This window comes from Neophocaena asiaeorientalis, unplaced genomic scaffold (genome assembly GCF_003031525.2).
Source record: "Neophocaena asiaeorientalis asiaeorientalis breed wild unplaced genomic scaffold, Neophocaena_asiaeorientalis_V1.1 scaffold150, whole genome shotgun sequence".
In the NCBI taxonomy this organism is placed as follows: domain Eukaryota; kingdom Metazoa; phylum Chordata; class Mammalia; order Artiodactyla; family Phocoenidae; genus Neophocaena; species Neophocaena asiaeorientalis.
Window position 1 is genome coordinate 12,333,918 of NW_020176571.1, and position 26,005 is coordinate 12,359,922.

The 26,005-nt window shown below is 39.4% G+C and overlaps 1 protein-coding gene across 4 annotated transcripts; it reads left to right on the forward strand.

Annotated features, from left to right (window-relative positions):
- Window positions 1–1,562: 1,562 nt before the first annotated feature.
- MGST1 (microsomal glutathione S-transferase 1) lies at window positions 1,563–22,566 on the forward strand. 4 transcript variants are annotated; one of them, XM_024733207.1, is made up of 4 exons: window positions 1,563–1,676; window positions 8,262–8,409; window positions 10,608–10,702; window positions 21,957–22,566. In XM_024733207.1, exons 2-4 carry the CDS (start codon window positions 8,284–8,286, stop codon window positions 22,201–22,203), a joined length of 468 nt encoding a protein of 155 aa, XP_024588975.1. In that variant the 5' UTR covers window positions 1,563–1,676; window positions 8,262–8,283; the 3' UTR covers window positions 22,204–22,566. The 4 variants fall into 4 exon arrangements, with proteins under 4 accessions (XP_024588975.1, XP_024588973.1, XP_024588974.1 ...); XM_024733205.1 differs by lacking the exon at window positions 1,563–1,676 and adding an exon at window positions 2,087–2,164; XM_024733206.1 differs by lacking the exon at window positions 1,563–1,676 and adding an exon at window positions 2,121–2,196.
- The last annotated feature ends 3,439 nt before the right edge of the window (window positions 22,567–26,005 follow it).

A 26,005-nucleotide genomic window follows, 5' to 3' on the forward strand; every position in this document is an offset into this window, starting at 1 on the left:
TTTGATCTCCATTTTCTTTGTTGTAGCAGCTACATTTTGCTGAATGACCTTTGCTCTTCCCACCCCAAATCAGTGACCTTTTAAACTGTTTTAATATTTACTGTGGAATTACTTGTCCTGAACTTTGGCTCGAGTTTCCCTGAAAGATTTCATTATAGGCTTAAAATGGAGGGTTCCAAGTTTGTACCCTTACCTTTACCCAAACTAAAACAAGCTGAAAAAAATAACTCTTTCTCCTCCTTACTCATCTAAGAGCATACAACAAAGATGAGCAGAAATCTAAATTTTTTCATAACCGTTTTCCTGTTACTGCTCTAGATCATACCCCAGTTATCATTCTCATTGCTAAATTGAAATCTTTTCATCCTTAAGTTTAGTGGCAACTTCTTTTTTCCGGCTTTTGTGTCTACCTGATTGTAAACTCCTTGAGCACAATTATTTGGTGTTATTTATCTTAGTTTTGGATTTTAGCATCAAACCAAGTGCCTTGCATTCACGACGTAACTGTCTCCTAAATTCATTCCTTATAGGCCAGTGCTGATTATTGTACCAAAGACAGTTTCATGTATATAACAGACAGGCAATAATTGTACATGGTTTATGGAGAGCAGGAATCCAGTATTTATTCACTGATTGATTAATAGTTTGAAGTCATTTTATAATTAGAGCATCAGATGAGTTTGGTGCTCCTTTCTTTTCAAAAACCTGTTAGAACCGCTCAACTGGAATTCTGTATATCAGTTATTTAAATAATAGCTCACTGTACCTTTTTCTGTAAATTTATCCACAAGATTAGAGCTGTATTACCTCATAATAAATGAAAAGACTCTTTTAAATACTTGTAGTACTAAAATCCCTTGGCAGGAATTCAGAATTATCTCACATTCTGCCCTATTCCAGTCAGTGTCACAGCCAGGTTCCAGTGTACATTACCAAGATAGGAGAATAAATATATGTAGTTTTCAAAAGACACAGACAATGAAAACGAAGACTAACGTCTGCTGATGCTAGATTTTCCGATACTTCTACTGATATGCTCCTATAGAAACTGTTCTCAGGCCTGTGATTAAATGCTGTTTCCTAGAGCAAACTGGTAAATCTTACTTCCTTTTTTGGTAGAATATGGATTTGTCCATCAAATCTTAGCTAGTCCTGGAGGCACCCTTTAAAGTCTAAAGGAGGTAAAATTAGGACAAAAAAAAAAAAAAAAAGGAAGTACACCGCACATAGCAGGTGGTAAATGGGTGAGAAGTATGACCAAGTGAGAAGTAACGTAGATGGAAAGCATAAATCCTTAAACATGTTTACATAAAGCCATGGAAGTTAGATCCATAAACACTGTTGTGGGTACTAGGAAGCTTGGAAATATCCTTAATCCAGATATTGGTGTTAGAATAACTACACCTTCTAACCCTAACATTCTTGAAAGTCCCTGCAAAAAACCATACTAAACTGATTGTGTAATGAATTGTGTAATGAACTGTAATGATCCAGCTTAAGCTCCTCCAGTTCCATTTTGGACTCTGAACAGCAGGGTACAGAATGGGGAGGCAAATTGTCTAGGATCACGGATTTGGAAGACTATAGGTGATCTTCACCAAATGTTACATTGTGTCAGTGCCAGCCTTTAGAGGAAGCTTTGCCACGAGAGCAGGGAAAGAGAAGTTCAGCAAAAGGTAATTGATTTATCAAAGACTTCTAATCAGCGTCCCCCCAGCCCCCGAGATTTGAATATTCTCTAAAGCTTTCAACATTGAGATCTTTTAAAATTGTTTGCGGCCACATAAAAGTCGGCCTCCTTTCCCTCCTTCCCCACGCCCAAACTTGATGTGTCCCAATACAATGGCTAACGTCCCGAGGCGCTGCAGAGGGGAAATGGCCTTTCGGGAGGAGACTTTGCGCCGGCGCCAAAAAGAAGGGTTCAGAGAGGAGAACCGGTGGGCGGGGGTTACTCCAGGGGGAGAAAAATCAGGCGATTTAGGGGAGGGCCTTGGCGAGGTCGCAAGTCGTGCTTTCGGCGCCCGAGAGCAAGTTCCGAGGAAATTAACCAGAGAGGGCGTGGCGCCTGCCTCCCACCCGCCCGCCCTCGCAATGAAAGTCACCGAGCGCCTGCGCGACGCGCCTCTGGGACCAGGTCGCTGTCTTTCTCCTGCTCGGATTCACAGTACGTGCCCGGGAGGGGTGTGTAAGCGGCGGGTAAGGAGAGGGAGGCGGCGGGAAGGGGACCGGGGTGGCAGGTGTAGGCTTGAGGGTCTCTGCCGACCTGAAGCTTCTTTGTTCCGTGTAGCTGCTATATGTTTGCTTTTCAGTCCATCACTTTTAAAAGGGAGTTTCATTCCTGTCCCCCTTGCAGGTGAATTGTCAAGCCCCAGGACTAAAACTTGAGAGAATAAGTCTTTTTGCGTTTAAGTGATGATTGACCCACTTTGTATTCTAAGACCAAGGTAGCATCCACTTTGAAAGGGCCCCCTTGAACTTCTGGGGAATAAAAAGTACGTGCGAGTAATAGTAATCTAGAAAGTGGCTGCAGTTGAAGCAACTTCCGTTCACCCTAAGGGTGTAAAATCCTGCAGCGGCTCTGAGTTCAAGGGCAAACTGGCCTTTGTACCTCCTGAAAGACAGGACTTGCTTCTCTCTTGGTTTGCTTTGATAAGCTAGAGAAACATTAGCAAAGTTAAAAAATAATAATAATTAACAAAGTGGAGGAGGACATGAATTAGACCCTATTAGATGAATTGGAGATTGTTAGAGTCTGCTGACTGGAACCCTGGGAGGATTCTCAGCCCCCCGGTCTGGAGGCGAAAGCCACGTGGAAGGAGTAAAGGAGAAAGGAAGCCTTCTTTGGGGGTTCAGGCCTCAGCTGTTACTGCTGTTGCTGGACTGGGGTGGTGGGGACCAGGGTGCATGCAGATTACATCTCCCTGCTTCCTTTGAAATAGTCCCAAGGCCTCTTAGTAGTCCGGGCACCACATTTATTTTCTCATTTTTCCTCTGCCTGTTTACTCTCCAAGAACGTGCCGGTTGGGCTGTAATCAAACATTGTTGAATGGCCTTGGAAACTTCTCCAGGTCTCCAGCTAACAGGCTTTAACCCAGTCTAGCCCAGTGTCCTCAGATCCCTAGCCTGCTATGAAAACTAGACACACCTTTTGCATCCCCTGGGAGTTAGGCTGGTATTGAGTTTTACTGTCTTCTGCTTTTTCCAAAATAAGAGGCCTATGTGTGTTGACCACCTTTGTTCATCTTGAAAAATGGCAAATCGGTCCAAATTTGAATATTACTCTCTGTGGCAGACAAGGACAGTTTTTCTGAGGGTTTGTTTGAGAGTGGAGTTTCTTAAACGCTGAGTCCAGAAAAGGTCAGTATAGGTCCCTGGTAACGGCCTCCCCCCCCAGAGCCAGAAGCATTTTCCTCCCAACACCTGGGCCCTGAAACTTGGAGGCCTTGTCTGCAGTCACCTCAGTCTATTCAGTAAATTCTAGAACTCATAAACAGCAATGAGACCACTGAATTATCTTTTTTTTTTGTCTCATGGGTACTGTTCTGTTGCTTTAAAAAGTCTAAAATTGCAGAGTCATGGCCATGGGAATGCGTGCTCACATACTGTGTGTTGCACAATATTTACGTAGAAAGGCTGCTATAGATAACAGAACCTTGCTCTTTCTGGCTAACAGCCTATAAAGAGAAGAGGAATATTTCTCAGTTGGTAGTATCTATCACTCAACTGTGATAGATACTAAGGGAGCAGGGGTGGGATTCTGTGGGGTGCGGGGGACAAGACAGGAAGGGGATTTGACAGAAGGAGGCCCCCAGAAGGCCAGAGAAGTCTAGAATGTTTAGCCTTGATGGTAGATAGCCCACAAGTTCAACACTTGAGAAAACTGGGTTCCAGTCTTGGGCCCTCCACTGTGAATTTGGGTCAATTACTCATTCTAGCTCTCTGGGCCTCAGTTTCCTTATATGTTAAAAGTAGAGACAAATATTTGCTCTGAGTACCTTAGAGTTCTCCAGATTCTCAAGTGAGATAATGTGATGGCTTTTGAAAACTCTAAAATTGTATCCTCAGTGCCCAGAACAGCACTTATTTATTTACCAAATACTTGTATAGCACTTACTGGGTCCCACTGCCTTTCTGAGCACTTTATACTTTATTCACTTAATGCTCACAAGAGTCCTGTGACGTAGGAAGTATTATTAACCTCATCTTTACAGGTAAGGTAAATTAATTGCAGTGGGTAAGTGGCAGAGTTGCATCCACCTGGACCACAGTCTAGTTGCACAGTCTGTGTGAGCTCGACACATAGCTCTTTGTCCTTTGTAAAGGCATCACCTCCACATTAGGGGACTGAGCCCCCCCTCTCTGGCGATATAGGTAGAGATATTCTCCACTGTGCCAACTAATGCTGGACAATAAAAGGAACAATACACTGTCCAAATAGAATACATCGTTGGAATCATTTATTTTCTATATAACTCATCACCAAGTTTCATGTTTTGCTCTGCTTACTTTTCTTAGATTATTTCTACTGCGCTCCTAGACTACTCAAATCACTGAACACTTTACCGTCTGAAGTATTATTACTACTATACTGCTCTCCTCCCTCCTGGTGACCGTTCATGTACAAAGTTTCCACTAACTATTTTTAGAGTGCAGTGCCCCAGGCATGATGCAGGTTCAAGGCAACTTACTGACAAATTAGCTTCAAAAAAGAAAGTCTAGATCAGCACCACCTAATTTTGTGCTGTAAATGACCCCTATTTCTTAATGCCTTATCTTTAACTCTCCTCACCCCACCCTCAGATGTGCTGGGAGTGGACCATGTTGATCCTGAGAGGCGATTTGTGGACCCATAGTGTGTGATACCAGAAGCTCCCAAAAGCCACAGACTTGAGCTAAGGCACATTTTGGTGATTGAGAAACTCTCTGTGTAAAGGACACTTTGTGTGTTCACATTTAGAGAAAAAGCCTCCCATTGACCTTTGCCTCCAACTGCTCATGTCTTTGTGTTGTTTTCCCACCAACAGGTCTGGAAGTCTTCTGCTTTTTCTCTATCCTTTCTATACCCGTTTTCACTGAGAGAAAACCATCCTCTGGTTGCTAAATACACTACATTCTGAGAACATTGGTGGGGAGGTACAGAAACTGTTTGACTTTTAAAATCATGGTTGAATAGCAGCATTTCCTACTTGATAAACTTTTCTTAAATTAAAAAAAAATTAACACCTCTGCTGTGTTTCTTCATTATCTCTGTCCAGAGGCATAGGACTTAGGGCTTCCTTATTAGGCTAATTACTCTACCTGCGTGCTGAAGGAGAGCGCAGTTTATTCTTGACTCCCTCCCCCGCCCCGAAGTATTATTTTGCACTGAGAAATGTCAACTGAAAAAAACACATAACGTGAGAGCTGGGAGTTCAGCTTTAGCTGGGGCTTCCTGAGGACTGTAGCTCTTGAGGAGGTGCGGGTATCAGTATATATATGATTTTGCTGAAGGGGGTATGTACAATCAAACACACATCTTAGTAGAAGTTTGCTGCTGCTTATGAGGAACAGGTGTCTCCACTAATGACGTTAGTGCTTTTCTAGGTATGAGAAGATACAAAAAATTGGGCTCATAAAAATTTCTCCTGAAAATATCTAACTCTCTGAAGGCGTCTTCTGCCACTTTTCCCCAGAGCACACAGTGCCTCATTCCTGACCTGCCCTGAACTCCTTTCAGGGTGTGTTAAAGGTCAGCGACGGCATTGGCTAGTGACTTCCTGCTTGTAGAATCAGATGGTGAGTGCTCTTTTTAGTTGGCAGAATCTATCTAACATACTTGCTTTCAAGACTACTGACTGGTGGAGGTGGGTTAATTTGCTTTTGTGTGTGTGTGTGTGTGTGTGTGTGTGTGTGTGTGTGTGTGTGTGTGTGTGTGTGTGTGTGTATTTAAACTAAATACGGTTGACCCTTGAACAATGCGGGGGGTTAGGGGGGCCAGCCTTCCACGCAGTCAAAAATCCACGTATGACTTACAGTCGCCCCCGTCTTATACTCGGTTCGCCTGTATCCGTGGTTCTGCATCTGCAGATTCAACCAGCTGCTAATTGTTTAGCATGCTGGTATTTAGTATTGAAAAAATCCAAATATAAGTGGATCCACACAGTACAAACCCGTGTTATTCAGGGGTCAACTGTACATTTCTATTTGTCTGAATCCAAGGAGTATATTTTTAGTCTACCTTTTAAAATAGGGGTTGCTTAGGAAGCTTTGGGTTTTTTATTTGCAAAATGGGAGTAATACTTAACTTGTAGCATAATTGGAAGAGGAAGGAAGATAACAGATGGAAGGGGTGCCAGCGCTGCCAGCTGCAGGGTAGGCACTCAGTCAGTGTTAGTTGAATCAGAATTAAGCAGTTTGCAGTCTCTTGAAGGAGACAGTGCAGTGTGGTTGGTATACAAGACGTGAGGTCAGAGACCTGGGTTTGTGTCCCAGCATGGCCGCTAAGTATCTCAAATTTCCATTTCATTCATCTGTAGAATAGATATACTTATGAGAATTATAATTTTATGGTTATGAAAATTATGTAAGGCAATGCACATAAAGTACGTGGTATAATTGGATGTGTAGCCAAGTCTTATAAAATTAAATATACATGTATTATATATGTGATTTATGTCCCATTCAACAGTAACATACAGACAACTGCATGACCGGTAGCAGAGTATAGAAAGATATGTAGGTTTACAGATTATTGGTAGATAGATGGATTGATCAGAATGATCACTCTAGGTTGCGTGCAGGGGTTGAGTTTTAAAGGCAGGAACAGATACGGTCTACAAGAGACAACACTCCGTGCTAAGCCTGAAAAATAGCGTTTAAGCTTGGGTATGAGAAAAGATATTTGTTTATGTAGAAGACATAGAAGATGTAGGTAGTGGGGCTGATAATAGAACAGAGGAGGTTAAAAAGAATGACTCTCAGATAGTGCGGAATTTCAGCTTTACCCTAAGTTTCTACCCACTTGGACTTCAACATCACCCGTGTGTGCCTCTGTCTCCTTCCTGAGCACTTTCCCGGTTATACTTCCGACACCAGACTCAGGGCGTTACCTTCAGTTTACTCCTGACTGCTTTTAGGTGGAAGTAAATATGGAATGTGAAGTGACCTGAAGACCTACGTAAAGTTAATCCTCCTCCCCTTGTGCCTTCTACAAAAGCATCATAAATGCCAATTTTCCACCTTGCATTTGCAAGCCTGTTATTTTATGTTTCCATTATCCTGCTTCACCCTCTTCATGTGTGTTGATGTGAATGATGACCATGGTCTTGATGGCAGCGATGACTGTGATCAGGAGATCATAAACTTTATTGAGGGTTTTCATGGGCCAGGCACTGTGCTAGGTATGTTCCACACGTTATCTCAATTAAATCCTGACAGCAACCCACTAAGTTAGGAGGTATTACTATTGCTATCTTATAAATGAAGAAATTCAGTTTCACAGAGGCTAAGTCTCTCAACCAAGGTTAATAGCAAAATGGTGTGACTGGAATTAGAATCCTGGAGTCTGAGATCTTGAATACGACTGAAAGGACAAAAGGCTGTTAAGTTGGGTTTGTAAAGGAGGACATATGTTAGAACTTAAGCATTTCTAATCAAACATTAATGATACTAAATACTATGTACATAGTTTGATGTTTCTGAAGAGATCCATGGATTCTGTTTTTGTGTGTGTCCAACTTGTGGCTCGTCTTGATGCAAAAATGTGATTTTATTTCTATCTTTAGAGCAGTTCACCTGTTTATTTTTGCTTGTAATACCCCCTGCATTTTCATTTTCACTCAGTACTTGTTTGATGTCTTCAAGCTTAATGATATAGAACTAGAAAAAAACATAATAGTATTCATTTTGGCATTAAACCTAACATTATTTCTTCTTCAAATAACCCAAGATATCTTTTTTTTTTTTTTTTGCGGTACGCGGGCCTCTCACTGTTGTGGCCTCTCCCGTTGTGGAGCACAGGCTCCAGACGCGCAGGCCCAGCGGCCATGGTTCACGGGCCCAGCCGCTCCGCGGCATGTGGGGTCGTCCCAGACTGGGACACAAACCCGTGTCCCCTGCATCGGCGGACGGACTGTCAACCACTGCGCCACCAGGGAAGCCCTACCCAAGATATCTTTAAGAACAGTGTGGTTAATGCTGCAGTATAAGCACATCAGGTGACCGTCAAGTTATTTGGGGTGTTTCTGTCTGCTTTTTCCTATCTTGTCTAAAATTTTTTTAAGATTCCAGACCAAAATTGAAACAATGGTCGACCTCACGCAGCTAATGGAGAATGAAGTATTCATGGCCTTTGCCTCCTACACAACGATTGTTCTTTCAAAAATGATGTTTATGAGTACTGCAACTGCATTCTATAGATTGACAAGAAAGGTAAGACATTGGAGGCAATATTTTCTTTTAAGAGTTGAGATTCTGGAAAGCAATTTTCTTAAATTATTTTTTGTAAAGCCCAGTGGCATATTGTCTAATACTGCAAATGAAATATGCAATCATTTGGTACAGGTGGTTCTGTTATATTTATGGAATGGGTGCCTTTTCCTAGAAACTAGGAAATAGTTTTTTCATTGTAGCTTTTACCTTTTGTCATGCCACTTAGCATATGAGATTTCTGGAGTATCAAAGTTTTCAAGGAAACTTTTTGCGATTTTGGAGTTAATTTTGCCTACTAGAGTTTAGAAAATAGTCATTTTCTAGACAGTGAACTGGTGTTTTCAGCTCTGTTACAGGTCAAGGATATGCCTTTGGGGATAGAATTAAAGTTCTTATTATCAGCAGAACCTCTCATGATTGGGATAAGGCATTTGAATTTTGTGTGGTTATGAATTCTTAAGTGGATAATATTTCTACCCATCGTGATAAGAATGATTTTTTTAAAACTGGAGGCTTGGGGAGGGTGGTAGAAAGTTTTTGAAACACATAACCTATATTCAGGCAGGGTTTATGACAACAGTGATGGGGGTAAATTAGCAAAGCTACATTGACAAAGTTAAATGCTCTTCATTGGTGTGGTCCCTGTGCCTATTCAGCAGCTTCTTTCTGGAAACCATCATTTCTCTTTTAGTCCCTTTCCTGAGTTTTTGTCCTCCAGAGCCTTGCTTTTATCTAGAAGTCACAGTCCTTCCTAAGGTATTTCCTCATTACTGTCTTGAGGTGTCATTTCTTCCCAGGGATATCTGCATTTTAATGGGGGCACATACCCACATGTTTAACTCTCTAATGGGGCAAGGTGTTAGAGCAGCAGGCTATAAAGTGGGTGCTACCGCCAGATCCACACTGTCCTCTAGAAATGTCATGGCACCAAGGATAGCAGAAATGTTGCTTGTCTTAAAAGGAGAAAGGAATTCCAGTTTGTGGAGTGCCAGTGATATATGTTAGGAGCCATGACACTCTTTGTGTGTGTCAGATCATGGAAGCATTTTACATAATTTTTAGCATTATCATGTGAGATGTGCATTACTGTTCCCATTTTATAGATGACAAAATACAAGTCAGAGAGATTAAGTAGCTTTCCCAAGGTTGCACACCAATAAAGAGTGAGGCTGAGATTCAAATTCAGATTGGTTTAAATGAAAATCTCATGCACTTTACGTTGTAATACCTTTATTTACTTATTCGAAATGTATTTATTGAACATCCACTGTGTGCCAGGCAATTATTTAAGGACAAGACAGACAGATCTGACCTCAAGAGCTGACACTGTATCACACTGCTGCCCATCAGTTCTCCTCAACATCTTTACCTGAAATAAATGCTCATGTCATATTAAGAAAAATATTATAATATTTATGACGTTCCTCAGCTTAAATTAAGGCTAATTTTAGAGTTCATGTTTTTCTTTATTATATATTATTAAATACTGGGACATACTTAAATATTTTTAAATGCATGTTTCAAGTTTCAGGGAATGGGGAAATCATTTCAAACGTCATCATAATGGCAGGAAGGAGTACATGAAATACGCCCTAGAACATGTCCTTGGTGTTTATAGGAATGCGATTCAACTTCTTATATTTCACTGTATTGTTCAACACAAACTTCTAGTTAATTCAGAAAAAGAAAAGAGGCACACGTATCCTAACGAAGTACAAAGTATTTTCCTGCCCCTCACTCTTTTATGCTGCATGCCTGTTCTCTGATATCCTTGGCAAGTAAACTTATGACTTTCACATGAGCCAACCAGTTAGAAATATTAATACTCTTGAGGGCAAGTGCATCAACATTACTGTAAAAAAATGCCAGTTCACCGTAATAGTCAATGAGGACTTAGAATTATGCTCTGTTTGTCCATTTTTGCTTCCTTTTCGCTATTTTTATACATTGGTTTTTATTTACGTTATTTATGCTTCTCTTAAAATTTGTTTTTACACTGTTAATAAAAATTCAGATTTTAAGAAGAGATGCTTTCTGCTACCCCTGGGTTTGATCTATTGCTCCCATTTTTTTTTTTCATAATGGCCAACTTGGATGCCTGTATTTCCTTCCGTTAAAATGTAAATAACTTATCAGATACAGTTACCCCCATGTTACTTGGCATTTGAAATAGGTTTCTTCCTCGTTATTTGGAATAGGTTTTTGCCAACCCAGAAGACTGCGCAAGCTTTGGCAAAGGAGAGAATGCCAAGAAGTATCTTCGGACAGATGACAGAGTGGAACGTGTACGAAGGTGAACCCACTGTCTCCTGAAATGATTTACTTGATCAAAGAATTTTGGTACCAGAGTTAAGTGAGGATGTTGGGGTCTTGAAGAAAGAAGGAAGAAAAGTCGGTCATTTTACCTAGTCCATATAATTATAGAAAATTAGCGATCTAGATGTCTCCAACTATCACTGTGATTACACATATTTCCAATTTAGCTTTTCTGTGCACTTTGTTGGGGTTAATGACTTTGTTCTGTGTAGGGATTTATCAAAAGTAATGACAGGTAGGAGGTGAAATGAGGATGGTAGATTCTTGCAGTTTTTGTCATCTTTCTCCAGAGGTGAAACTGTTAGCTTGTGTAAAAGGTTGAAGAACTAGGTATTTTCGCATAAGATTCAAAATATGAACTTGGGAAATCTCTCCCTTTCCAGTCTCTCTCTCTCTCTTCTTTGTAGATATTATGTTTAATATACTGAGAATGCAATGAACAATGAAAAGCAGTAAGCCAAGATACCATCTACACAGTTTGCTAATAATACCAGGAATATACTTATTTTAAAAGCACATTGAATTCTAGTTCTGGAGTATATTTCTTAATCCTTGGCATAAAGTCATGTAAATTGCAAACTTTTTTTCATCTTTACAGAGGTATTATTGACAAATAAAATTGTAAGATGGTTGAAGTGTACAATGTCATTTGATATATGTATATGTTGTGAAAGAATTCCCTCTATTGAGTTAATTAACACATCCATCACCTCACATATTTCATCTCCCCTCCTCTCTTTTTTGGTGAGAACATTTAATTTCTATTCCTATAGCAACTTTCAGTTATACAGTAACACAATACAGTGTTATAAACTATAGTCAGCATGTTATACTTTAGATCCTCAGACCTTGTTCATCTTATGACAGACGATTCGTGCCTTTTTATCAACCTCTCCATATTTCCCCCAACCTCTAGCGCCCTGGCTACCACTACTTTCTGTTTCTATGAATTTGATTTTTTTCCTTTTGGTAGATTCCGTGTATAAGTAATACCATATAATATTTGTCTTTCTCTGTCTTAATTATTTCATTTTGCCTAATGCCCTCCAGTTTCATCCAAATGACAGGATTTCCTTTTTTTTTTTTTAAGACTAAATAATATTCCATTGTGTGTGTGTGTGTGTGTGTGTGTGTGTGTGTGTGTGTGTGTGTATGGTTAGGTTGTTTCCATGTCTTGGCTGTTGTGAATAATGCTGCAATGAATATGGGAGTGCAGACATCTCTTTGGGATAATGGTAGTTCTCTTTTTAATTGTTTGAGGACCTTCCATACTGTTTTGCATAGTGGTTGTACCAGTTTACATTCCCAGCAACAGTGTGGAAGAGTTCCCTTTTCTCCACAACCTGGCAAGCATTTTCTATCTCTTGTCCTTTTCATAGTAGCCATCCTAACAGATATAATGTGATAACTCATTTTGATTTAGGATGATTGGTGATGTTGAGCACCTTTTATGTACCTCTTGGCCAGTTGGATGTCTTCTTTGGAAAAATGGCTAATGGGGTCTCCTTTTTTAATTGAGTTATTTTTACTTGTTTATTTGTTTTGGGCTATGGAATTGTATGAGTTCCTTATATACTTTGAATATAAGCCCTTATCCGATATGTGGTTTGCAAATATTTCCTCCCATTCCATAAGTTGCCTTTCAATTTTGTCGATGGTTTCTTTTGCTGAGCAGAAGCTTTTTGATTTGATGTAGTCTCATTTGTTTGTTTTTGCTTTTGTTGTCTTTGCTTTTGATGTCAAATCTAAAAAATCATTGCTAAGGCCAATGTCAAAGAGCTTACTGACTGTCTTTTCCTTCTAGAAGTTTTATGGTTTCAGGTCTTATGTTCAAGTTTTTAATCCAGTTTGAGTTGATTTTTGTGTATGGTGTAAGATAGGGTCCAGTTTCATTATTTTGCTTGTGGAAATGTAGTTTTCCTGACACAATTTATTGCAGAGGCTGTCCTTCCCTATTGTGTATTCTTGGCTCCTTTGTAAAAAATTAATTGACTATGTATGTGTTTATTTCTGGACTCTCTATTCTGTTCCTTTGATCGATGTGTCTGCTTTTATGCCAATACAATACTGCCTGGATTACTATAGTTTTTTAATGTAGTTTGAAATCAGGAAGTATGATGCCCCCAGCTTTGTTTTTATTTCTCAAGATTGCTTTGGATATTCAGGGTCATTTGTGGTTTCACACAAATTTTGGGATTTTAAAAAAGTTCTTTAAAAATGCCACTGGGATTTTGAGAGGGAGTACATTAAATCTGTAGATTGCTTTGGGCAGTATGGACATTTTAGCAATATTAATATTAATTCTTCCAATCTATGAGAAGAGAATATCTTCTCAGTTATTTATGTCTTTTATTTCTGTCATCAGTGTCTTATAGTTTTCAGTGTATAGATCTTTCACCTCTTTGTTTAATTAATTAATTATTAGAAATTAATTATTTCTAAGTATTTTATTCTTTTTGCTGCTTTTTTTTTTTTTTTTTTGCTGCTATTTTAAATGGATTGTTTTTTAAGTTTCTCTTTCTGATAGTTCATTGTTAGTGTATAGAAATGCAACTGTTTTTTTTCATTGTAGTTTTATTGAAATTTGAGCAAGAATTTGGCTTTGATATTCTCCAACAAAATATGTTTGTATATTGATTTCATATCCTGAGACTATACTGAATTCATTTATTACTTCTAACAGTTTTTGGTGGAATTAGGTGAGTGTTTTTAAAATAATACATCATCTACAAATAGAGACAGTTTTACTTCTTTCTTTCTGTTTTGGATGACTATTTCTTTTTCTTGATTAATTGCTCTGACTAGGATTTCCAGTACTATGTTGAATAAAAGTGATGAGAATGGGCATCCTTGTCTTGTTCCTGATCTTAGAGGAAAAATTTTTGGCTTTTCACCATTGAGAACCATGTTACCTGTGGACTTGTCATATATAGCCTTTATTACATTGAAGTACGTTCCATCTATAACCAGCTTGTTCTGAGTTTTTATCATGAAAGGGTTTTGGGTTGTCAAATGCTTTTTCTGCTTCTATTGAGAAGATTTTTAAAAAATTAATTAATTTATTTATTTTTGGCTGTGTTGGGTCTTCGTTTCTGTGTGAGGGCTTTCTCTAGTTGCGGCGAGCAGGGGCCACTTTTCATCACGGTGCGCGGGCCTCTCACTGTCGCGGCCTCTCTTGTTGCGGAGCACAGGCTCTAGAAGCGCAGGCTCAGTAGTTGTGGCTCATGGGCCCAGTTGCTCCGCGGCATGTGGGATCTTCCCATACCAGGGCTCAAACCTGTGTCCCTTGCATTGGCAGGCAGATTCTCAAGCACTGTGCCACCAGGGAAGCCCCTGAGAAGATTTTTATCTTTCATTTTGTTAATGTAGAGTATCACACAGATTGATTTGCAGATGTTGAACTATCCTTGCATCCCTGGAATAAATCTCACTTGATAATGGAGTATGATGCTTTTGATCCTTTCAATTAAACTGTTTAATTTGTTTTGCTAATATTTTGTTGGGGATTTTTGCCTCGTGTTCATCAGGGATATTGGCCTGTAATTTTCTTTTCTTGTAGTGTCCTTATCTGACTTGGATATCAGGGTAATACTGGATTTGTAAAATGAGTTTGTAAATGTTCCCTCTTTTCTTTTTTTGGAAAAGTTTGAGAAGGATCGGTTGGGTAATGTATTCTTAGTTGGTAGTTTTTTTCTTACAGAACTTTGAATATATCATCCCACTCTCTCTGGCTTGCAAAATTTCTGATAAAAAATTCTGCTGATAATCTTATGTGGGTTCCCTTGTATGAAACAAGTTGCTTTTCTCTTGCTGCTTTTAAGCTTCTCTCCTTGTCTTTAACTTTTGATAAGTTAATTATAACGTGTCTCAGTGTGGATCTCTTTGGATTCTTCTGTTTTGGTACTTTCTGAGGTTTTTGTAGTTGAATGTCTATTTCTTTCTTCAGATTAGGAACATTTTCAGTCATTACTTCTTTGGGTAAGTTTCTGCCCCCTTTTCAGTCTCATACTTCTGGTACCTCTATAATGCATATATTGGTCTTTCTGAGGGTTTTTCCAATAAGTTCCTTAAGCTATTGTCACTCTTGTTCATTATTTTTTCTTTTTGTTTCTCTGATGGATGAATTCTGCTGCACTGTCTTCAAGTTTGCTGAACCTTTCTTCTGCTTCATCTAATCTGTTGTGACCTCCTTTATTGAATTTTTTAATTCAGTCACACTCTTCAGCTCTGTGATTCCTGTTTGTTACTTTAAAAATATTTCCTATTTCTGTTGAAATTCTCACGTTGCTCATGCATTGTTCTCCTGACCTTGATGAGCATCTTATGACCAGTATTTCCATCAGGTAAATCACTTATCTCTGTTTCAGTAAGGTCTGTTTCTGTAGATTTATCTTGTTCTTTTGTTTGGAACATATTTCTCTGTTTCTTTATTTTTCTTTATTCTCTGTGTTGGTTTCTGTGCATTAGATAAAACAACCACCACTCCCAGTCTTGAAAGAGTGGTCTCATGTGGGAGATGAACCTTGTCAATTAGCTTGAGCTCCTGGTTGCCTCTCAAGCCTTTGTGATTGTCCAGGCTGCCTTCTTTGTTTCTACTGGCTCCCAGATTTTGAGTGTGTGCCAAGACTTTTCAAGTGTTCCAAAGGGGAGGATCACAGTCAGCAGCTAGCTGCAAGCAGACTGGAAGCTGGACTCTCAAACAACAGCTGGAAAAGTAGGTAGTTAAGCCCCTTCCAGAGAGAAACTGGGATTTGGGCATTTTTCCTGGGCTCAGGTGTATAGCTGTGGGGAGAGCTCTTGTACCTATTAAGAAACTGCTTCCTTGTTTGCTGTAGTCCTGTGGAAGTCATGAATGCAAGCCCCATGGGCTCTCAGAGCCAGGCAATCCAGGAGCCTGTCCCTTCAGTAGTAGCTGCAAAAGTTGGAGTGCCGGAAGTACGTACAAGCTCCTTCCAAGGAGATACGGGCAACTTGGAGTGGGCTAGAGGGAGAAGGTGAGGGATGTGTCTTCTGGCTTCTCCAGTCTCTGAGGAGGATTATAGCCAGCCTCTAGATGCATACTGAATTAGAAGCCTGACCCTCAGCAGCAGCTTTAAAGTATACAGATGAACGCCTTTTAGGGAAAGACTGGAAGATGGACATTTTTGCCTGCTCCCTCTTCACTGAGCCCTGGGGGTGGGGGTAGCTGCGGCAAGTGATTGTGCTTGTTGAGAACTGCTTCTTTGTTTGCTGTATTCCTGTGGGACTTGTGAATGGTAGCACTATGGGCTGTCAGAGCCAGGTGATCCAGAGACCCATCACTTGGGCTGCAGCCATAAAAGCTGAGGTGCAGATGTGTGTAAGCTCCTTCCGGGGAGATACTGGCGACTTGTTTTGGGCTAGAAGGAGAAAATGGAGCAGGTGTCTACTGGCTTTCCTAGGAAGGATTGAAGCCAGAGCCTAGATGCAGGCTAACTGGGAGCTTGACCTTTAGGTAGCAGTTTTTAAAGTATACAGGTGGATCTCTATCTGGGAAAGACTGGGAGATCGGCATTTTTGCCTGTTCCCTCTGTACTGAGTCCTGGGGGAATAGCTACAACAAGTCTCATGCACCTGTTAACAACTTTGCTTTTGTTTGCTATCATCCTCTGGGTCTCCAAAATGCAATCCTCACTGACTTACAGAGTTAGCTGTTTTGGTGGGGGCCTGTTTTTGGGTGAAAGTCTTAAAGGTTGGGGCACTAAATATGAGGTCTAAACCCTTTTCTCCTCAGGGAGAAGCTGGGAGTTGAGAATTCCCTTCCGACTGTATGGTGCTGTTCTGGGGGTGCGGTTTATAGCAAGATTTTCTCAGCCTTTCCTTATCCATTTTGATGTGCGTATTTTCTCATTCTCTCAATGAGTAGAAGTTGCTCAGCTAGTTTCTGGATTTCTTTCAGAGGTAATTGCTCCATGTGTAACTGTCCATTTGGTGTATCTGTGGAACGAGGGGAGTTCAGGAGCCCCCTCTGTCACCATCTTGGCCAGCCTTCTCCCCACCGCAAAATTTTTTATATTGAGATTCCATTGCCAATCCATTAGTTACCTTTTTCTAACATGTGAAACATTAAAGTTATGTACCGTCTTCATTTAGTATTTTCTAATGCTCATCTAAACTGGAGTACAATTCTAGACACATTTCACAGGATAAGCAAAATTATATGAAATTAAAGAAGCAGTGAAGAGTTTTCATAGCCATACTTAAACATTTAGGTATTTAGTTTCATGATGAATAGTTAAGATATGAAACATCATGAATATATTTGACTACACTTCTTCAATTTGTTGAGTATAAATAGATAATGAAATGGGGACTGAAAGAAAAAAATTTACTTCTGTAATTCATGTATCTGCTGCAGCATCAAATCCCTTTGGAATCTAGATCATATTTGCATCATCACTTTTGATTTCCTGGAAAGTCTGAAGCCCCTACCAAAATCTCTGCAGATTCCCTTATGGTATATAGTCTCAAGATTAACCCAGTCTGCAATCCTGCATTTGTGCATGTTTCCGTATTCTGCATTTTGTTAGGCTGGTGTAAACTTGGTTCTTTCCTCAACTCTGTCAACAAATCAAGTTAAAAATGTGATAAAAATAGACCTGACTAAATCAAGGTGCAGAGTTTACAGTATGGCAACACAAACATTTCAAGTTGTATGTTAACAGTGCTCTGTCCTTCAGCATCCTCTCCCTGGGAAAGTTGCATTGTGCCCTTGTCACCTCACAAAATGGTCAGCATTACACCATTTTGCAGGCTGTTCTTTTACCCCATGTACTTCTCTGCTCCTCCAGTACCGAAATTTAATTTTTTTATTTATGCAAAAGTTTAATCTCAAATTATTTATCAAGCAAGAATGGCTTTTTCTAAGAGGAAGTCTATGCTAGATAGTTAGAATAAAATTTTAACTTTTGCTTCACTTAGTTATATATTTGTTAATTCAGCAGTCCTACTGATTAAAGTGGCCAGGTTTTTTTTTTTTTTTTGCGGTACACGGGCCTCTCACTGCTGTGGCCTCTCCCGTTAAGGAGCACAGGCTCTGGATGTGCAGGCTCAGCGGCCATGGCTCACGGGCCCAGCTGCTCCGCAGCATATGGGATCTTCCCGGACCGGGGCACGAACCCGTGTCCCCTGCATCGGCAGGGGGACTCTCAACCACTGCGCCACCAGGGAAGCCCCAAAGTGGCCAGTTTTAAAATGGATTGTGTCAAGAATATGGATCTAAAATAGTCTGAGGAATCTCTCAAAGAATCAATGTGAAAATTTCAAACAGTATCAGAGGAAAATTATATGTGTTATGATGAAAAAGAATAAAAATTAGAAAAGGTGAATAAAGCTTTGTGGAGTTATCAAAACCACTAAAGAGAAAGTAAGCAGTTTACAGCTTTGTCTCATCCTTTTTGTGCATCCCTTTTAGGGAAGGTAATCAAATACATGATGCTAGTCATGACCCTATGCTCATAAAATTGCCCAGAACTTGAAAGTGACAACAATTAGACCTTTAGTAGCATTAGTAAGTTTGAAAGGGAGATCAAAGTAAGTCTCACCTATGAAAACTTAGCAACAGGTATTTTATTGGGGGATTTTTAGATTCCTCCCCACTCTCCCTTCCCAGCCCCTACTTCTATCTCTCCTTGCCCATGGGATTGTATTTCTAAAGGAGAAAGCCATTATCTGAGCTGATCTTCTCATCAGGTTGTGGGCAACAAATAAAATTTAGTGAGAATGATTGACCTTAGCTGTGAAAGGAGTCAGTGTCCTTGAGGAGGTGCAGCCACTGTGTGTCCCGCGCCTCCTGGCGATCAGACACTGGCTTTTCAGTGTGGCAAGAAAGAGAGTGTCCAGGAAAGGCAAGGCATCCAGTTTCCAGGTGTATTTTTTTGAGATCGGATCAGTCCCATCAAAAAATTTCCTACTGACAAATCTCTTTTGGAGATACTTTTCAGAGAAAGAGTTTCCAGAATCTCCACTTTGCATTTTTAGCCTAGAATTTTTCTTTTTCATTACTTCCACATGTAATTATCACGTTATTTCTATTAGCATATTTCAGTGACAGGGACAGAACTTGGCTACAAAGGAAGTGAAAATTATGCTTTCAGGTATGCAATAGTGAGAAAATTAATACATTCTACACATATGGAACACTTAATTAAAAATATAAAGTAATATGTGTTGAAATGTCAAGATAAGTAGCCTAAAGTTAGTTAGTTATATTCTGGGCAGACAGAAATCAGTGATGATTAGAAAACCTTTTACATTACGCATTTATTTAATCCTATCCCATCTCGTTCTAGAAAGAATTCAAGACCAAATGTGTTCCCTACAACAAGGTAAAAAGAAAGTTGTACGGTAATCAGGGCAGCTGGAGAAATACAGGGTAGCATTCAAAAGAGGAAAAGGGGGGTGGTACTTAGGAAGAGGAGAGATGTTTAGAATAGGCTATGTTCAAAGGTAGAGAATACCCCTTCCCTGAAACTGTTCAGTGGAGTCCAGGTGATACTCGCTGGGGATTCTTCAAGGAACTGGAACATGGGCTAGGATTTGAGCCAGGTGACTTCTCTTCTGGCCCCAATGCATGAAGGAAGCATTTATTGAGAGATTACCGTGTGTGTCTCACGGTCACTTCTTTTATTGGAGTGCTGTAAAATAGCTTTAAGACTGGGTTCCTGACCTTGAGGGGGTTTATAACTTTTCCTCTAAAAATAAGACCAACATTCATGTAGTTAGAGAATGATATAAAGCAGTCTCCCTTTAGATGTTAAGTCGTGAGGTACAGGGTATTAGTTCCTAGGGTATTTAAGAATATTTCATAAAGGAAGAAGCTGGAGAATGTTAGGAGAAGGAGAGGAGAGATCACGTCAATTTGGGAAGTTTTCTTTGTGGGAATTTGGACATACTGCTGCTGTATGCTGAGCATGAAGAACTTTGGGTAAGAGAAGGGAGTCAGCAAGTCTGGTGTGAAGCTCCTTTTGTAGTTGGCCATCCCCTGATAATTCTCAAAGATGTCTAGCAACTCTGGTCAAGGTCAGGGTGATGCTGAGATCCGAGTGGTTCTGATCTGACTAGGAAGGTGTGACTGGTGCATCATAAGCACAGAGCAGGGCTGATGGGAAGGTCAGCCCAGAGCAAGCTTGCCCCAAGGAGCATCTGCCTGAAGGAGAAAGGAAACGGGAACACAGGATGATGGAGGGGGGGGAAATAGACCCCGGTAGAAGGTGGTCACACATAAAGATGGATGTCCACCAGGTATTAGATTTTGGTAGCTGTCTAGGAATGACGTGAAAACGAAGGGAGCTGCCCCTCTAGGATGACTTCTGTTGTTTGAGCGGAGAAAGGGTTATGGTAGAAGGGTGATACTGGACTACAGTAGGAGCTGACTGGGAGAGTTGGGTAAGCACGTGCCTGGCTCAGGGTCTAAAAAAGAAGAGCATATAAAATAGCGTAAATTAACACAGAGTATCAGGCTCCATTGAAAACAGACCTTACTAGGACAATAAGGAATGCTATCTCTGAGACCATTTTGAGGGCCAAGGACAGGGAAAGAGAATTGAAAAGAGAATAAGATAAAGAGAGAGAGGGAAGCCAGAAAAAAATGGAGGGGCCAGTAAGGTCCAAGGAAGCCCTGCCTTTGAACTTCCTTCCCTCTCCCTCCACTGGAGCTCTCTACCCCTTATTGTCTTTGACTTTCTTCTCTTCTCTTTGCCAGTTGCTTAACACAGGCTTAGAAGTAAACACATTTCCACAGAGTCTCACCATTGTAGGTTCTTTCCCAACTTTAAAACGTCTGTCCTTTTAGAATGTTGTGAAGGAGAAAAGTAACATGGCCAAGATGGGAGGTGAAGATATAGCTGTGGTCCAGAAGGAGAGTTCAAAGGACCCAAACAAATACCCTTGGTGTAATTGGTGAAGCGGGCTCTTCTTTAGTAGAAAATAGTATCCTTGTCCTTTCTTGCCCACCTCACTCTCAGTAACCCTTGGGTTGTTCCATGAAAGAGAAGGGATAAGAACTCCCATGCCTTTCTGTCTTGGCTTTTATTCAGGAACAGGCAGTTGTTCATTTAAATCTTTTAAGACTGTTACTTACCCAGGTTACTGTCGCATTCTTCATACCTTTATGTTGTCATCATCTTTGTCAAAAAGGTGATGAGAAAGGATAATCTACAGGAAACAGGAGAAAGGAAAGGAGGGGAGGAGAATGGTGATCATTGAGCAGGCAATATGTAATAGTTACGTTTTTTGCTAAAAGAAAAGAGGGTAACATAAAACCAATATTGTTCATTTTGAAATATGTATCGATAGCTGATAAGCTCTATCAAAATCTCAATTTCTAGTCTAGATTCTTAAGCAGTTTTTAACTCTGGAGACTTGAACAGGAGTACCAGATTTTTGAAGATTAAGCAGCTTAAAAAATGTCAAGCCAATAATACATGTGCCTTGTATTCAAGGTGCCATGAATTGGAGGAAAACTTGTGTCTAAACCATGCTTTCTGTTTTCTTATAGCTGTGGTATGAAATCCCAATCAAGGAAATATGTCTTTCTCTTTATTGTCTATCAATTTTGTGTATACTTTGCACTTTGCTCCATCACTACTAACTAATTCCTTTTGCAATTTGAGGATAGGTTGGCTAAATTTTTTCCCATGTTTGAAAGACTAGTTATGTATTCTGTTATATGGATGTGGAGAGCATGAATTTCTTGATATTAAATTGGCAAATTGATTCTTGGCAACCTAGTGGATTGGGTGAATGGGCAAGGGTGGTCTCAGGAGCCATTTTGCAGACTAGCTAGCACAAGTGAGGGAGGAGTCTTAAGAAAGATCATAACCAAAACGATTTTGTTCTTTTCGGAAGAAGAGTTTTTATAAGAAGAATCTTGAATTGCTGTTGTATGGACCTTAGAAGAAAAAATATTTTATATGTATAAAAATGGAGTGAGTTTTATTATGTAGATGCAGTTTTGATAGTCTTGAAAGTGCAAAAAGCCTTCTCTGTTGTATGTTGAGATACACTGCAAATAAAAGAAACAAGATAACGAGACATTCTAAATAAGAGTCAAGTGGGTAAGGAAGCAAGGGAATTTGAGAGAAATAAAATGAATCTTACTTTGCATGTTTAAGATCCGTTAACACTTCTATTTAGTTTCAGAAGAGAGGAAAAAATGAATATATTTCTCCTGATTTTGAAATTTGTGTTTTACAAGGCATCTTTTTCCACAGAGCCCACTTGAATGACCTCGAAAATATTGTGCCATTTCTTGGTATTGGCCTTCTGTATTCCTTGAGTGGTCCAGATCTCTCTACTGCCATCCTGCACTTCAGGCTCTTTGTTGGAGCACGAATCTACCACACAATTGCATATTTGATACCCCTTCCCCAGCCAAATCGCGCTTTGGCTTTTTTCCTTGGATATGGAGTTACGCTGTCAATGGCTTACAGATTGCTGAGAAGTAGGTTGTACCTGTAAAGAGAATCATACAACTCGTCATCCAGTGATTTTCTAACAATTCTGTACTTCCAATTTATAACAAATACTTTTTAAGATTTTAAGTGGGAAGGGAGCAGAGAAATTAAGATAGGGAAAACCTAGTCTGAATATTAATGTCACCAATATCCTTTATTCTTTTTTAATATTTGCACTAGAAATTTAACATAATTTTAGCTCTTTTGTCTTATTCTTAAAGTACTTTGTTTTAAATTTTGATTGTAATTTGTAACATTATTCAACATTTCATATTTTAAATCTTTAGAAAGAGTAAGTGCATGTATGTTAAACTTGTATTTCAGTATTGCTGAAATTGGCGTATGAAATAAAGAATTTGAAGAACGATTTCATTTGATTTTATTTTTCCCAACATATTTTCAAAAGTTTCAGGGCTTCCCTGGTGGCGCAGTGGTTGAGAGTCCGCCTGCCGATGCAGGGGACACGGGTTCGTGCCCTGGTCCAGGAAGATCCCACATGGCTCAGAGCGGCTAGGCCCGTGAGCCATGGCCGCTGAGCCTGCGCGTCCAGAGCCTGTGCTCCGCAATGGGAGAGGCCACAACAGTGAGAGGCCCGCGTACCGCAAAAAAAAAAAAAAAAAAAAAAAAAAAATTTTCAGTCCTACAGAAAAGTAGAAAAGTAGTACAATGAACTTCTATACGTCTTTCACCTAAATTTACCAGTTGTTAACATTTCCACATATTTGCTTTAGCTCTTATCACTCAGTGTTTTTTCTGAACAATTTGAAAGTAAGCTGCATATACTATATCATGCATTTAAGATACTTCAATCCTAAATACTTCAGCATTTATCTCCTGTGTACAAAGCAGTCTCCAAATAACCATACCATTCTCACACCAAAGAAATTTAACTCTAATACAATATTTATTAACATACACAGATCATATTTAAATTCCCCAATTTTTCCAATAATGTCTTTTATAACTGCTTTATTTTTGATCCAGGAATCAAACAAGGACGTCACACTGCCTTTTGTTATCATTTCTATTTAGTTTTCAATAAAATGGATGAGTTCTTTCATTTTTTTTCATCTTTTATGGCTGGCATTTTTTGAGAAGTTTAGGCTGGTGGTTTTATAGAATGATCCTTAATCTGATTTGGTTTTGTATATTATTTTCTCATTCTTAGATTCAAATTAAACATTTTTGTTAACGTTGTGTTCTTCAGATTACAGCACATTTGATGTCAGTTTGTCCCATTAGTGGTGATCAGTTCAGTAAGGTAGTATCGACCAGATTTATTCACTGTAAAGCTATCTTTTTGTAATCGTATTTAGGGTGATAAATTGAGACTGTGCAAATCCTGTCCTCCTACAAACTTTCACCCAATGGATTTAGCATCAAATAATGCTCAGTTTTGTTTCTATATAAAAATATAAACATAAAAATTCATAAAGCATATGTTTACAAACATATAAACACTATATACATCCATACATATTTATATTTTTTGTCTTGAATTATGTGTACTTAAACCTTTATAATAAAGGATGAACTTTTAAAATATTGATATTTTTCTTATACTCACCATTTATATTATTAGTTTTTCTCTCTCTTGATTACTCTTAATTTTAATACATATTTCTTAAGTAGTGCTTTTAGTGGCTCTCATAATGGTTCATTTAGGTTTACCACACAAATGAAAGGTCACTGTGTTTATATTTTAAGTTTCATAATTTGAGCAGCTCTTAAGTCCGTAAACATATTGGACAATTGACTGTGGAGAATTCTGTACAAGTTCCTTTTCACTTCTTTTCCTAATGTTAAAAGCAGCTTTGCATATCAGGAAAGCTTTGTGGTATAATTAATGGAAAAGATCGTGAGCTCAGAAGTGAAAAGTTCAAAATTTAAGGATTAGATCTGCCTGCATAAACACGCACACACACACGCACACACACACACACACACACAGACACCCTACCCTCTGGATTTGGGTAACCTATTTACTCTGTCCAATCTGTAGTTTCCTTAAACTTCTGTTATGTTTTTTGAAGGTCAAATGATCTATGTATGTGAAAAAAAGATATTCTAAACAATAAGGTGTCCTCCATATGGAAATTATTTGAGTAATCTATCGAGCACAAAGATTCAGTTAGCTGAGTTTTGTGTAAGATACTTGTTTAACCATTGTCACTTCTGTAATTGTTCTCATAAATTTTCTACTTCCCTGGTAATGCTTCTCAGAGTAGTAGCAGAATGTACTGTGGTTATTGGTTACCCACTCAGCTACTAATATTTGATATCCATTACTTAACAACTATCAGGAAAAAGAAAGGACATTTAAATTATATGTTCTTAGAGGTATAAAAACGATGTGTGCAGAACATGTTTAAGAAAAAATGAAAATGTCTAGAGATCACCTACTTCAATTTCCAAGTTTGAATAATAGTTGTAAAGACAATTTAAAATGGTTTCTAACTGTGTTTTCACTCAGAAGAGAAGCTGTAGATGTTGGGGAATTTATTAGTGAAACTGTTGTAATGGAGGAGGATGGATGAAGGAAAAAATATTTACTGGTCCAGTGTCTCCTGTACCAAGGAATCCCCACCTGACCACATGACACACTGGACTCTGGAGGGACGTCTGTGCTATAAGTGGCTTTGACTTGTGATGGGACAGAGGTGGAGAAGAGATTGCACAGTTTGTATTAACACTGTTACCTAGGAGGGACCTGATGGATATGTTCATGTTTCTACCACTTAATTAGAACTCTTTGAACGCAAGGATTGTGTTTTCTTTGTCTTTATATATACATTCTCATTCATGTACACAAACATGAATGTGTGAATGCATATCTGCATTCACACACCCCATTCTCAGACTCCACACTCACCACACACACACACACACACACACATACACACGGGAGTTAGTACCACCACCATCACCAGTACTAACCATTATGTATGCACTTAATAATTAGGTAACAAGTTACTTCTTCAAATTTCACAACTCCCTTCACTCAAGCCTTGGTCTCTCACCAACCCTAAACTAACTCTACCATAAGTAAGTCAAGTTTCTTCTGCAGAAATCAGAAGGTATTTATCTGTAATTCTTATAGAAGCATCGTCTAGGTTGGTGATGGGAGTTTTAGTGAGAGGGTGCAGTGACTCTCAAATGGGGCTGGAGGGTGGGGCAGATTTTATCAAAATCTCTACAGCTAGCATCTACACATACACACAATATACTGAATCAATATTATTTAGGACATAAGCCCTATGGTTACTTCACGTAGTACTACGTAGAGTAGAATCTTCTTAGCAGGTGGGGACATCTGTCTCTAAGATGTACTTATTTGGCTTGGACATGTTGAAAGATGGTGGTGGGACATCAGAATTTGACATATATTAAAGGGCTCTATGGTTTTAAAAGACTGAGAAAACCTTATCTAATCAGTGCCAAATGGGTGGGACCCTCTGCTTTGAAAACTCAAACACTTACTCTTTCAGGGTATTGATGTGACTAGGCCCTGAGAGGTAGACTCATAAATGAGACTTGAGTGTAAACCATAATAGCAAGGAATTCACTGAAACTCAGTCCTATAACTGTCCCATGGTCTAGTGGTTTTGAATCCCAGGGATCACTCCATTCTGGCCCTGTGGTCAAGCTGCCTTGGAAGTTAAATTGTGATCAGAAATCCTCTCTTGATTTTCTCTGGGGAAGCACTGCCAAAGGTACCAAAGTTACTCCATGACTCAGTGCTCTGCACACTATAGGAAGGCTTGTGTGGCAAAAAAAAAAAAAAAAGGCTTTTGTGGCTTTGGGGG

Coding starts and splice junctions, on each gene's coding strand:
- MGST1 (XM_024733207.1), top strand. CDS start 8,284: ATGGTCGACCTCACGCAGCTAATGGAGAATGAAGTATTCATGGCCTTT. Junction 8,410..10,607: donor TCTATAGATTGACAAGAAAG/GTAAGACATTGG, acceptor TATTTGGAATAG/GTTTTTGCCAACCCAGAAGA. Junction 10,703..21,956: donor AGAGTGGAACGTGTACGAAG/GTGAACCCACTG, acceptor CTTTTTCCACAG/AGCCCACTTGAATGACCTCG.